The sequence below is a fragment of the Schistocerca piceifrons genome, chromosome 5 (assembly GCF_021461385.2).
Source record: "Schistocerca piceifrons isolate TAMUIC-IGC-003096 chromosome 5, iqSchPice1.1, whole genome shotgun sequence".
Taxonomy (NCBI): domain Eukaryota; kingdom Metazoa; phylum Arthropoda; class Insecta; order Orthoptera; family Acrididae; genus Schistocerca; species Schistocerca piceifrons.
The window spans coordinates 498,357,944-498,373,375 of record NC_060142.1 but is presented as its reverse complement, the minus strand read 5'-3'; the positions used below and the strand labels follow the sequence as shown (position 1 = coordinate 498,373,375).

General features: G+C 38.3%; 1 protein-coding gene across 1 annotated transcript in view; it reads left to right on the top strand.

Moving 5' to 3' along the window:
• The window catches only part of LOC124797901 (structural maintenance of chromosomes protein 2), a 179,231-nt gene that overhangs the window by 109,336 nt on the left and 54,463 nt on the right, over positions 1 to 15,432 (top strand). The window contains 5 exon segments of the mRNA XM_047261019.1: positions 5,796 to 5,902; positions 5,905 to 5,933; positions 12,852 to 12,998; positions 13,089 to 13,293; positions 13,510 to 13,645. Of these exon segments, the coding sequence (XP_047116975.1) occupies positions 5,796 to 5,902; positions 5,905 to 5,933; positions 12,852 to 12,998; positions 13,089 to 13,293; positions 13,510 to 13,645 (624 nt within the window).

The following is a 15,432-nucleotide window of genomic DNA, read 5'->3' as shown; positions in this document are numbered from 1 at the left end:
CTCATTGTTAAAGATATGACACATTTGTCTCACTGAGGTGTTGACATTATCTTCCAGTTGCGTAGGCCACATGAGGTGAGTATGTAGCTACACAATTTATTCTCTCTTAGTACACATGCCTTCCCCTCCGTATGGAATAACATATGACAAAGGCCAACTATTTGTTGGTATAGCAGAGCAGAAGAGGAGCTACACTGCTTCCCCAAACCAGGAAGGAAAATGGTTTTGAAAAGTAGCCGCCGAAATGTTCATTGGCTCAAGCATAGTAAATACATTACATATCTGCGATAAAACTTTTAAATAAAATATTATCTCTGTTACACAGTTCAAAGTAAACATTGTTGAACAGCTAACCTATTGACATCAAGAACTTGATATTGGTGCACCAGTACAGCTGGGAAAATACCACCATCAGAAAGATGTAAATAGGCTGAGAATTCAGAGGTGCTATAAGTGTAACTTGTTGTTAACTTTGAACCTGAAAGGCTGTATGCCAGAAACAGAACTCCCACAGTCTAAGTTGAAATGTCCAGTTGGTGAGAAATTCTACTGTTTGGATTCTTTTGTCAAAATGACCAGATTTGTAGAGTGATTAGAAAGACAACACAACCCAAATTTTTTTTTCTAGAATGGGGTGTTACACTCCAGGAAAAAACTTGGCAGTTTTTTCATCTGAGAATTTTTTATTATTTTAGTTTTCAGTTAAATTTGTGTACTTTTGACAGGGAAAAACTGATACTCTACTACTTCTCCTTTGAAGGAGGTGGTGGTCAAACAACTCTGTGACACAGCCATGGGCACTTGCATGGCGCCCTCCTATGCCAACCCGTTTATAGACTATCTAAAAAGATGGGGGTAGTAGAAATCCTTGGGTAACACTAGAGATACAGAATGTAATTGATGATAAGAGAATATATAAAAATGCAATAAATGAAGCAGGCAAAAGGGAATGCAAACGTATTAAAAATGACTTCAACAGAAAGTGCAAAATGGTTAAACAGCAATGGCTAGAGGACAAATGTAAGGATGTAGAACTAGGGATAAGATAGATGCTGCCTACAGGAAAATTAAAGACATTTGGAGAAAACAGAACCATCTATAAGAATATTAGGAGTGCAGATGAAAAATCAGTCCTAAGCAAAGAAGGGAAAGCAGAAATTGGAAGGAATATATAGTGGGTTTGTACAAGAGATGTACTTGAGGGCAATATTGTGAAAATGGAAGAGGACATGATGAAGATGAGATGGGAGATATGATATTGCATGAAGAATTTGACAAAGTGCGGAAAGTCCCAAGTTGAAACAAGGCTCCAGGAGTAGACAACATTCCATTGAAACTACTGAGAGCCTTGGGAGAGCCAGCCGTGACAAAACATCTTCCATCTTCCATGATGTATGAGGCAGGTAAAATACCCTCAGACTTAAAGAAGAATTTAATAACATCAATTCCAAAGAAAGCATGTGCTGATAGGTGTGAGAATTACCAACCATCAGTTTACTAAGTCACGGTTGCAAATTACTAACATGAATCCTTTGCAGAAGAATGAAAAAACTGGTAGAAGCAGACTTTGGGGAAGATCAGTTTGGATTCCATAGAAAAGTAGGAACGTGCAAGGCAATACTGACCCTACAACTTATCTTAGAAGAGAGATTAAGGAAAGACAATCCTATGTTTATAGCATTTGTAGACTTAAAAAAACTTCTGACAATGTTGACTAGAATACTCCTTCAAATTCTGAAGGTGGTAGGGATAAAATACAGGGATCTATTTATAATTTCTTTAGAAACCAGATGGCAGTTGTAAGAGTTGAGGGGCATGAAAGGGAAGCAGAAGTGTCAGGAAGTTCTTTCTGAAAGTATTTGTATGGAGTGTAGCCATGTATGAAAATGAAACATGGACGATAAACAGCTTAGACAGTGAGAGAAAAGAAGCTTTTGAAGAAGTGGTGCTACAGAAGGATACTAAAGATTAGATGGATAGATCATGTAACTAATGAAGTAGTACTGAATAGAATTGGGAGAAGAGGAATTTGTGGCACAACGTGACTAGAAGCAGAGATCAATTGATAGGACATGTTCCGAGGCATCAAGGGATCACCAATTTAGTATTGGAGGGAAATGTGGAGAGTGAAAACCATAGGATGAGACCAAGAAATAAATAGACTAAGCAGATTCAGAAGGATGTAGTTTGCGGTGGATGAAGAGGCTTCTACAGGATAGAGCAGCATGGAGAGCTGCATCAAACCAGTCCTTGAACTGAAGATGACAACAACAACAACAACAACAGGAAATAAAACTTGAAATTTTTTAATGACTTATAGACCACGTGGTCTGACATCACACCCATAACAAGCAAAGAACTGTTTCGTGGCATATAGCTCCTTCCTTTAACATATGTTGTCCTGTCACATTAATGGTGACCATCTATCAAAAGCCTGAATAATTCCCATTTGTAGAGTGGACCACTGAGAGGCATGCAGGAGGACTGTCCTTGAGCTTCTGGAGCATACAGACAGGGATGTGAGGTGATGCTGGCTCCACTGCTGTGGCCAGTTGGACTAGGTTTCTCGCAGATTTTGAATTCAGTGTGAATCTGGGGATTATGATAAACTCATATGGTGCTCTTCAAACCACTCTCATACACTTCAAGTTGTGTGACGTGTTACATTGTCCTGCTGGTAGATGCCATCATGCTGAGAATAAACAAACTGCTTGTGGGGGGTGGACACGGTCCCTTAGGATAGACGCGTATTTGTGTTGATCCAGTGTGCCTTCCAGAGTGACGATATCACCCAGGAAATGCCATGAAAGCATTCCTCATACTATAATCTATAATCTACCTCCTTCAACAGACATCTACAATTGGTACAGGGTGTTTGCTTCCAGGCATTTCACGCTGATGGAGCATAAAACGTGATTCATCTTGAAAAAGCCACCTGTCGCCCCTCTATCTAGTTGTGGGATTTTCATGCAAATTCCAGCATTTTTTGCCCATGAACAGCAGTCAGCATGGGTGCATGAACCAGGCACCAGCTGCCGAGACCCACACAAAGCAATGCTCACAGAATGGTCATCATGGCACCACTATTGGTTGCCTCCTTAGTTCATCTGGATCACAGCTGCCGGTTTTGGATAACGCTGTTTTGTCTTACACAGTACACTTCAACCACTGCACAGGGTGTATACAACCTGGGAGATCTGGGAAATTTTTCATCCGGGAGAGAACCGGGAAAAAACCCGGGGAATTGTTTAGAATTCCAGGAATTTTTCATTGTTTCAGTTTTCGGTTAAATTTATGTGATTTTGGACTGGTAAGAACCAGTACTCTAACAAAGGATATTACTGTATCCTGCTACTGCAGAATAATACTGCAGCAACAAAACATGAACAGGAGAAAAAAAAGAAAGAAAATAAAACTTAAGTTGCAAAGGAAATGCGCTGTATACAACAACAAAACAGTACTCATACAAGCGTCTGCCAACAGCAAAGTGTGTCAAAGGCTTTAGGAAGACTATGCAATGCGTTGTAACAACAAATTGCCTCCAATAAGCGTGGCGTGACACCTGTTTAAATTAGATTCGTTTGAGCCGTTGCGGGCGGCCTCTTGCGCACGCGCTGTTGAGTCGCGTATGAATAGTACCTTCTCCCGCTTCTCGTTACTTAATATTGCCCCGGTTCGGAAATTAGTAAACCTGGGGCTGATGCACAGAGCAGTCTGAGTTGTGGTGGGGAGTCACCATGTGACCTGTGTTTACATTTAGTGATTTTGTTGTTTCCTCTTCGTTTATTGCTCTCGTGTTAAATGATAACAAAACAGATTTTTGCGGCCGGGAGCTATCAAATTAATTAAAATATGTTCGCTTAATTATGGAAGGCTAAAATAAGTTGTTAGTTTTAGATTTTATTTTCACCTTTCTGACAGTCAAACATTAATCTCCACACAGAACAATGAAGTTATTTTGGCCGGTTTGCTAAAGAGATTTGGCTTTTGTTAATCTTTTCTGTTGAGGCAGTCAATTTATTTGAAACGAAGTGTTCAATTTCACACTATTGGCTAGTTTCAACTGTTCGCTGCATTTCAAGTGCATGTATGGCATTATGCCATAATAAAGAACCAAACATAAGATAATACAGTACTGGTACTCCAAGAAAATTTGCATATGAATGTGCATTTTAAGCCAAATTGTGTGTTTTAGTATGGTTCACGAAAGTCTGACGTTCTTGGAAGTATCCTCTGATGTCTTGTTTCTTTTATGACATAATGTAAGATCTTTTAACGTTTTACACATACGAACATATGGGCTTCCTGTGTTTTTGTAGCTGCGCAAGCGTGGTGACGCTTGTTATCTGGCGCTTTCTTGCAACTGCTGAAACAAATCTATTTCTAACAGGTCGTGGGAAAATATTGCGAATGGTGGTTTGAAAAGCGTTACATTCAAAGGAGATTTCCTTTTACGTAAGATGAGCTATGTGCGAGAATCTACGATGAATTTCTTAAATCACAAAGCATTCGACTCTCATTTAAAAATCAACTCTTTGAGGACGACCATTTCGAAGAATTTAGATCCCAGAAGATCGGACATTTACGTCGTTACTAAAAATTTTACTGGCACATTTGTGTGGTGTAACTTAAAGTGTAACAAGTGCAAAAAGATCAACATTATATGTGGAGGCTTAGCTTCTCTTCCAGCTTATTAATGTTAGAGACCAATATTACAGGTGAATGCTATGTATATTAATTTAAACCATTAACTGTTCTTACTTGTGTGTTCGCACTACCTAAGAGTGATCTTGCTATTGGCTGACTCCATTGCGTGTCCTATGCTGTCATCAGCTGGTGAGATCACATGACATGAGCTATGGCTGGCTTACAAAAGTGCATCGCAATCTCGATTTCAATGCTTTGGAAAGTTACATGCAGTGTTTGTTGGAATTTGAATTTATACCTTCGTAATACGAAAATATACAGCGTACACGCTGCTGCACGTCAAAGGTCTTTCAAAACGTGTTTTCCCCCCCTGAGTTGTGTTTTCTAAAGTGCCGGGAAATTTTACTCCGGTATATAAAACCATTAACATTCAAAGGATTGATGAGTTTTACAGTGCCGAATAAGAGTATACTGTCACTTAACACAGAAAAAGTATATTTTCACCTGGGAGAAAGTGTATTTTTAACCGGGAAATCCGGGGAAAAAATCTGGAATTTTTTTTTCCTTGTCCACGTATACCCCACCCTGACTGCAGCAAGCAAACAGTTTACAAACTTGCACTTTTTGGAAATGCTTTCACTTTTGCACTGAAAGCCAGTGATCATGCCCTTTTCGAGGTCAGATAAATCGATCTCTTTCTACTTTATAACGACAACTGCACTGTTTTGTGCATCTTCCTGACTTACTCCATATACCCTCCACTTCTAGTGGTGCCACCTGCCATTTGAGTGTTTATTACATGTTGTTGTCAAACATAGGTGGTGATCACATTACTGTGACTGAACTGTGTGCTTGTAAGTGGTAAATGCAGTGCCACTGTGACACCATAATGTCTAACTTATTTAAAGTGCTTGTGAATCCACTAGACTTGCAGTCCTGGATGACATTAAGTCCTAAGAGTCCAAGTTGGTCTCACATAGCAAGTTGTTGATATGTCATTCATTTCAGTAAGCAATGCAGAGTGCAATACACTTTCTGGAAGGCCTTCTGTGTGTATTAGTTGTACTCTTCTCCGCTCACCACCTCTTCTTTTTTTCTCATTTCTCCAAAATTGTAGTTAATGTGTTTTTGTTCCTTCTTTTCGACAGGTACCCATATTTGTTTTTTGAATATACAGATCCTGAACCAAACTTCAACAAAAAGTCCATTATAGGAATGGTTGCAAGGCTAGTGAAAATAAAGGACATGAGTAAGGCTATGCTCTTGAGGCTGCAGCAGGTGGACGGGTAAGTGAAAGTTTCCGAAATATCCATACCAAGCACGTGAAACTGATGTTGTACCTTTTTTGACTTCGAAGTAGGACCCTCATTGTTGTTGGATGGTGACTGTCAATGATAAATTTCTGCTATTTGGAAACATCTAAAATGATTGATTTGGGGAGAGAGAGAGAGAGAGAGAGAGAGAGAGAAGAGAGAGAGAGAGTTGGAATGGAACTGTCTCCTTTGCCCTTCAGTTCATTAGTTGAAAGTGGTGTACAGGTTTGTCCTTGTGTTATTAATTTGATTTTTTAAAGTTATATTTTGAACCTTCAATTTTTCACTGCAAAATTGGGTTCTCACTCATTTCTCATTTATATTTCATTTATGTATATTTACTAGGTTGTAACCTGATACAGTTTTTTCATTAACAGTGTAATCTCAGACACTATTCTGTGTGTTTCTTGAAAGCCTACTTAGGTCATCTTCAGTTTAACAAAATAGACTTAGTTTATAGTTCACCCTAACTCAGGATATTATGTTACTTCACTACATTAAACCAGTATCAGGTTTCATACAGTGCATTGCAGGAATTTACAGTTGCTATTATGTTTTGAGCATATTGCTTAAGGTTCTATTGCTTCTCTGTATTGGATAATTATGAATCATGTACTTGTTGATGTACTAGAGTTCAGAGCACAAACAAAGGTGGGTCAAGACTGGAAGCACAGTAGCAAGCCTAAGTGTCACAACATTCACAGCCTGTTGCTTGTCAGTAACTTGCTTGTCTTCGTTCTGTGCAAATTGTAGTGTATTCTGTTTATTGTTCATTTCAGTCCTAGTGTTGAGTGTGGTGATAATTTTTGCTCTTGTAGTGTTCATTGTGAATGATAGGAAGCAGTCACATGAAATCCTGCACAAACTAGCAACAGGAAGAGTGTTCCTTGTGTATCGTTATTTTAAAGTAAGTATTCCACCAAATCCAATATGGCACAAGGCAGAAATCGTGCTGATGCCAACAACAGTAGTAGACACAAAAGCTGGTTGTTTGAAGACTGTATAGTGAATATCCAGCAAATTTAATGTGTGTATTCAAGTCTGTGGCTCGACTGTTCCCAAGTCATTTTGTGAGCAGCACAACCACAAAAAAGAAATGGATGATGCAGTTGATTTTGCAAAACATGCTTTGGCAGTCAAAGTATTCATTATATATGCTAAATGTGAATGTCCTGCAGTAGAAAAAATAGTTTTGCATGTGAATGTAGCTGAAAGTCTTGACAATCAAATTGACCCTGTTGAGGATACCAAGTGACATGGGTTCCAAGAAAATAGACAAAGACAAAAATGACTTACAGAATGTATCATAGCCATGAGGACAGTTAATTAAGAGAATGCAAGGAAAGAAAGAAGCTGGCACATTTCAAATTTATTACTTAGTAGAAACTGAAGACAGTCAAAACTGTGCAAGGAGAATGTTTTGGGAAATGAGCAGTGGGTGTGCTGGACTAAAAACTCCATTTGGCTAAGGTAATCAGCTTACAGTGCTTTGTCAGATCAGAAGAGTAAGCTGGTTTTTAAGATGTCATCAGCTAACAATTCTAAAGATACACATTTTGACAAGAAGTGTCTTTCAATGGTAGTTTTGGGAACTATTGTTGCTGTATCTCCATGATTTTTCATTATTGTCATGTACAGTACTGTACAAGGGAACTACGTTGAAATTACAAGTCTATGAAAGCTGAAATTGCAAAGGAGCATGGTCACTTTCTTAGACTGCCAGTGTACCACTGTCATTATAACGATGTGACACTGGTGTGGACGTGCAGGAAGTGTGGACAAGTTCAATACATTCGAAAGTACAGATGTTGAAAGGCTTACAAATAAGGTAGTGCACAGCATCTTAACATCTGCCTGAGCAGTTTGTATAAGACATGCAAAAAAACTGTGGGATGAAGAGTACCGCAGAGAATTTGCAGGGGAATGATTATTGATTCTACTACAATAAACCCTCATGAGTGCAAGTCATCTGTTTCTGGAAGTGAAGATAACTGTGTGGATTTCTCAGTGAGAACTACATAATTATTAATTGCTGGTACTTCAAGCTTTGTTTATATGACTGTCTGCAGCTGAATAATTAATTATTAATAGGTAAGAATTCATCTTTGGCCTTATAATAATGCAGTTTTGTTCTTAATGTGCATTCAGTCTGTGTAAATACTCAATGCAAATACATTAATCATAATACAGAAGATATTGTAAGCAGGGTTACACAAGAAAACAAAATTAGTTTTTAGTGTATGATTAAATTCTCTTTCTTATACCCTTAAGATCACACATTTTACAGCTTGAAAAATGATATTAATATTGTCAATCACTGGATGCATAACACAAGCAGTGCAGTAAGTTGCTTGATTAGCAAAACTTACTGCTATCATTCAAAAGGTGAAGTCTTAAATATTGAATGTATTTAAAGAACTAAACTATATCATAATCAGTGTTAACATCATGATTATTCTCTCTCTCTCTCTCTCTCCCTCTCCCCCCTCTCTCCCCCCCTCTCTCTCCCCCCCCTCTCTCTCCCCCCCTCTCTCTCCCCCCCTCTCTCTCCCCCCCTCTCTCTCCCCCCTCTCTCTCCCCCCTCTCTCCCCCCCCCTCTCTCCCCCCCCCTCTCCTACCCTCTCCCCCCTCTCTCCCCCCTCTCCCCCCTCTCCCCCTCTCCCCCCCCCTCTCTCTCTCTCTCTCTCTCTCTCTCTCACACACACACACACACACACACACACACACACACACACACACACACACACACTTTCTCTCTGATAAAATGTACAGAAACATGCATTATGCTTCAAACTTAGTCGTATATTTATTTAATGTAAGATCGGAAATGAAGAAAGAATATAGAAGTGGGCAGAGAAGTTGGTGCACACAGTTTACACAAGTAAAATAAGTGATTGTGCATACATATCTCAAAATGTCATAGTAACCATGTGTGAACATACTTTACCTCATACTATTTGGTTTTAAATATGCAATTCACTCGCAGGTGCTCTGCTTTATTAAAAACTTAACTGGCACGTCATTCGTCACATGTAACTGACGTTCTGTGGTGGTGTGTAACTTACGTGCGTGTATTTACAAACATACAGACACCAGACCCATGTGTGTGGTAACTCCACATCACATTGAATCACGGGTGGCACAGTGTGTTTTATGCGCATTGGTGGTTACCAACTGATATTGTGTGACATCTTGGGGTGGTAGCTTCACAGTGCCATGCAGTGAGGCACACTCCAGCTCAAAGTTGTCATGTGTGCTGATATTCCATTATTCCCACAAACAAGTAGCTTGTGTTTGATAATATAATGATGACACCTTGTGCATAAACAGAAAAAACAGACAGCAGTATCAAATAGAAAACACATTTGTGCTGCTCACACTGTTAAACATGTAGACACTTGCACATACAAAGTTGTGTGAAACAAACCAATGTTATCAGAGATGAAATGTAGCTTCCAAAACATTATCAAAGTCATGATTTTGCTTCCCTTGCATAGAGGAGGTCACACAAGCACAGCAGAAAGACATAGTTTTCCAAACTGTCACTGGAAGGGTTCTCAACCATTTATTATAACCCGATTGTTATGGTACACGCAATGAATTTCTACATGAAAAGTAGTTTAGCAATTCATCATAAGTTGTTACCACCTGAAAGTGAAGGTCTTCTCTTTCCAGATACTTTTTCTTCCTTCCAAAATGAGTGTACAGTCTCCTTCCTTTTTTTTCCTTCTGTTGCTGTCTTTGTCAAGTGTTCCTCCTGAATTTCTTCCCCAAAACTGTTGTAGAGTCCAGTTATCAATTCATGGCGTATTAATCAAGACATAGTAAATTATGCAATTTGTTCTCCCAAAGCTTGGCAATCAGGGAATGTTGTTTCGCACTCCTCAGATGTCAAATTTTTCCATGCCGTACTTTCCTCATATGTAGTATCTGATAGACAAGTGTTATGCACAAATAACACTAGTCTTTAGGAATCCATGAGAATGAGACTTTAAATTGTTCATTGGTAGTGAAATTGTTGATCATTACATTGGAGTAGTAGTTACCATTACAGCTTCCTTGCATTAAAGAATCATTATCCTCTCATATCAAGCTTCTATCAGTCACAGCATTGCAATATTTTTGGACCTTGAACAAACGATAAATCTCATTAAATTTAATTTCTACTCCAGAAGAATGTTATAGTACAACAGAAATCAACTTGCCGTCTAAATTACTTTCATCAAATAACTTTTGTCTGTCAACAGTGGCATCAAGAATCATTGTACTCAACTCTGTGAACTTCTCGTTGCTGTAAGATTGAGACTGAACTTTAGCCATCTCAGATTCTTTCCCTTCATCATGGTTTACTGTCCTGATTGTAGTCAGAATGTTCAGTACCTATTCGTCAATCCTGTCAGCTTATTTTCAAATCTGTGATTAACTCTCGCATATATTTCTTTATTTCCTGCTTCATTGTCTTCAACTCGGATGTGTTTTTGTCTATTTTGTAGTTCAATGTACAGATGTTTGTGTCTGGTTTATTGTTCAGATTGTGGAAGTGTGTTTCTAGTTTATTGTTCAGGTAGTGAAAGTGTGTGTATGGTTAAGTGATCAGTTTGTGAAAGTGTGTGCCTAGTTTATTCTTCAGTTCACATAAGTTTGCATTTAAAGTATTGTTCACTTCACGTGTGCATTTGCATCTAATTTATTATTAATTTTGTTAAGGCCTCTTGCCGTACATCATAAGCTGCTTGTAAAAAATGTAATTGGCAGACTGGTACTTGGTTCTATATCACATCGTCAAAGGCATCTGATACAGAGGACAAACAAACAAAAGTATATGTATCGACATCTACAACATAATAATATTTTGTATACTTAACAGTAGAAACATAAAGTTGCATACATATTGTGTACATCCAAATCAAATGTTGTGTGTGGCAATTGCAGGTTCTGTATGGTTTCAAAACTGGAGGAGGAGGAGGAGGAGATTAGTGTTTAACGTCCCGTCGACAACGAGGTCATTAGAGACGGAGCGCAAGCTCGGGTTAGGGAAGGATGGGGAAGGAAATCGGCCGTGCCCTTTCAAAGGAACCATCCCGGCATTTGCCTGAAGCGATTTAGGGAAATCACGGAAAACCTAAATCAGGATGGCCGGAGACGGGATTGAACCGCCGTCCTCCCGAATGCGAGTCCAGTGTGCTAACCACTAAACTGATGTTGCTCTGAGATCACATGTAGATACATCTGGCATGTACTCACTACCTGTATATGTATTAAATCCTGCACTTGAACAATTAACAATAAGGGTGGAATATATGTAAAGAGATAAAATTGATGTTAACTGTCACAAACAGTACAGTAGGGTAGAGGGACATAATGCAACAAAATCTCTTACCACACGACAAGGTTGCCACCTCGGATCTGGATCTGTGGGTAACCCAACATAGCTTGCCAAATTTAGTAAATTTCACATGCAGGAAAACAGAGAAAACTCTAATCCAAACCTATTCATTCAAAAAACTGTTAAAAATGTTTATATACGTCTTATTACAGAACTGTCATTAAGTACATTGTCAGGGTGTTTTGTCATGTGAGTGTACAGTCCATTTCTTCCAGGATATTCAATAATCGACCTTCTCCTGCCTTGTGAAGAATGTTTATGTTTCTAGTGTTGCCATTAACAGCACTCTTACACTCTCTTAAATGAATAGTAAATTCTGAGTAACTAGATTCATTAATGTGTTGTCTAAATCACGTTTTGAAGTTTCCCCAGTTTGCCCAACATAAAACTTGCCACAGTCACTATGTATCATTTTATATACCTTGGATGCTTTATATGCCTAACTGTTATCCACAGCACGTACAATACATGATCCTTACATTGCTCACTGTCCTGAAGCCAATTTACAGCCTCGTTTTCCAAACCAAGTGCCTTATCGGGAAATGACCCCAGTCTAGTAAAACTAAAGACCTATTTTTTTTCTTTTGTTCACTTCTTTTGAATGTGACCTGATCTCTATTCCTAGTTTGTTACTTCTGTTTCTTGGTGTATAATCAAAGCAATTGTTAGATGCTGCCTTTTTCAGTGTTTGCAATTCAGTGGTATTCACCTCACATAAAGGATATTTCATTACCCTGTCAAGTGGTGAATGAAAATAAGCTTTTTCATGGCGCCATGGACGAGAAGAATTGTTTTGCATTATGCACTCATAAGTAGTGGGTTTTCAGAATACACTGAATGTGTGAGCGCACCCTCCTCTTGAGTGCTAGGTTTTCTGATAGGCTGTTCCCCATAGGTAGGCCTCCTTTTTGTTCATATATGTGTTCAGTGAAGTTAAAGTAGCTCAGAAACAGGACTAACACGTGAAAATCACTCAGTCATCAATGTCTATTTGTCTCGTTTTTTTAAACTTGTGTAGCTTTTTTGATAATGGGTATAGCTTCAGCCCTGGTGATATCTGTATACATTTTAGTGATACCAAGAGAGAGAATCTCTTATTTGCTGGGATGTGAACATTTTTAATGTGATTGATTAGGCCAGCTAGCTCACTTTTTTGTTGTGTGGGAACTACATGCGCAATTTGTAAGAGCTGCGAAAATGATACGTGGCTTAAATTAAAAAGTTTTACAATGGTCAAGGAATTGGCAGAAAGTCAAAAAGTAGATTTTTTTGGTTTCTTTTTTTCTTTTCTTGTTTCAAGCGAATTTGTAAAGGTTTCATATGGCATTCAGAGGCGGTAAAAGATATGTAATAATTTTCTTTCAAGCATGAGTAGTGAATGTCCATCACTAAAACTAAACAAGCTGATGTACTACTGAGAATTTTATTATATATTTGTTTTATTATTAATTGTTTGGCATATTGCAATTGGCAACATTTTGTAAAATGTTGTAAATTTGTTTCAGCTGTACAACATTGTAATTGATAATGAAGTAACTGGCAGAAAGCTCCTAGATAATGGTGATTTACCACGTCGTACAACATTTGTTCCATTAAACAGAATAATTGGTAGAGCTCTTGAACCTAAGTATGTTAAAGCTGCAGAGAAGCTGGTAAGTATTTGTGGTGTTACTAAAAATATAAGCACACTCTGTTTTATTTCAGGGGCTGTCAATGCATTAACTTTTTATTTTAATTGTTAGGTTGGTAAAGAAAATATAGTACCAGCAATACACCTTGTGGAATTTGATGACAAATATCGTGTTGTCCTCCAGTATGTCTTTGGTGAAACAATGATTACAAACAATATGGACATGGCACGTGAGGTTACGTTTAATGAGAACATCAAGAAGAAATGTGTGACTTTGGAGGGAGACATTTTTGATCCTGCAGGTGTCTTGCAAGGAGGTATGAGATTTTAACATCATTTGTCTGTTAAAAAAATAATCTAAAGATGGTAGGGACATCTTTCCGTATGCTTTAAAAATTCGCTGTAATCCTAAGTGTTTCTGCAAGTACTGGAATTGCTGTTGCAATTTACCCAAAGAGTCATCCAATGTACAAATTGGAAAGCACCTTTTTTAGCTCTAGAATTAATGACTGTTCTTTTTCTCCTTATGATAGGTGCACCTAGCACTTCAACACCAGTGTTGTCACAGTTGGAAGAGATTTTTGCCATGGTTGATGACTTTGAAGATAAAAAGCAAAAACTAAGAGAGATGGAAGAGAAAATTAAAAGGGTCAGTGAAGTTGCAAGATGGTAAGAATTTTTCTTTCATGATTATGCATTAGCATCAGCGATTCCAGGACAGAGTTGAGGTTGGAAATGAAAGATAATGAACCATATTCAGTGACACTAATAACACAGGTGTGACACTCATGATATTACTTCGAGATGAGGTCTGCCGTCTTTCTTCCAAATAGGATATTTGTGCAATGTGTATGGTCTCCTATTCTGCTGGGAAAGTATAAAATTTTGTGCTGCTATGGCAGACTGATCTCTGTATTAATAATTTTACTCTCTGGATGTCATGGTTTTCACAACATGTCAAAGAAATAAATCTTCTCAGATTACTGTGTACATATGAATAATCTGCGCCCCCTGATTTTAATGGAGGGTGGAAAAAATGAAATACTGGCGTTAACTTGCGTTTGTGTATACACCATCCATTGCATGTATCCCTTTTTAAAGTGCAACTTTGAATGGGAAATTTACACACATATCTAGTGGTTGCATGATACATATTAGACCTACGTGGATGACAAAGTCAGTTTTCCCTTTTTGTAACTTGTCTTGCAGTTCTCCAGTTGTATATCCGCAGAAGCTGTCCAGGACTGATGTGTTACATAAATTCGGTAATCCTATAGAGTGACTTTCCCAAACATGCGACACCCAGTCAACAACGAGGTTATTGTCCATAAGTCTCACCAATATGCCTTTCACTGATTTTTTTCAGATTATTTTTCCTTTTAAATATCACATAAGGTGTTAACTTTCCTCCATCACCAGTTACACACATCACTGTACTTTCCTTCTCACTGCCACCAGTTTGTATCATGATGCTCGATTCCCCTTTTGATACGCGTTACCAATTTGTGATGATTTACAGTGATGTTCGTGGTGCAAATTTATGATGTAGCAATGAAAATTCACTAATTTTCCTCATAATCCCCTGGAAGCAGTTCAAAGATGGTAGTTTTCCTCAAGTGGCCTAATCCATGTTGACTGAAAAATCTTGATAATCAGTCCTGGCTAGCTTCAAAACCAGTGACACCTAGTTCTTTGGTTTGGTCTGTATAATAGCAGAGCCTTTTTCCGAGGTCCAGGTGCTTTGCATTGTGGCCACAAAATGCCCGGCAATTGCCGTTCGTTTCTTAAAGCCGTATTTTGTTTTTTCACCTGTCACAAATACAACTCTCACTCACAACATATTTCCTCCACATACAGTTTCCAATTTTTTCTGCTTCTTCAATAATTTTAAGCTTTTCTTTATCCATGTATAAGCAGTAACAAGAATTTGTATCCATAATTAACAAGTTAACAAGTGCTTAATACATTACATCTAATGGGCTACTGACATGTCGCGTACTTAGGCTCTAACAATACTATAGTGTAATGGGATCTGTTGTTGGAGGTGGTGTGGTACTAGCCTTATTGCAATTAATCTGCATGTCCCACTTTTTCATCCTTAGATTCAGGAAAAATGTGTGCGGATTTATTGCATATGTGTGGTTCTTTTGGGGAGTGACTACGATGTTCCCTGAAAGAACATATTCCATTTAGATTGATGCACTAATATCTTCAGAAGATTTGTTCGTCTTTTTACTGTGCTGACAGGATGTAAGAAGTGTGTGGTTGGTGCTTCAGTATCTTCATAGTCTCCTTCCGATTGTTACGTTTCTGTCTTCAACACTTCTTCAGGCTTTTAGTAACTCAGTGCATGTCTGAGATCTTCAAAGAATTGTTTTTGGGCCCATGTTGGTCTCATTTTTCATCACTGAGCATTCAAAAATCTGTTACGTCTTAATATGTGGCCCAGAAGTGTC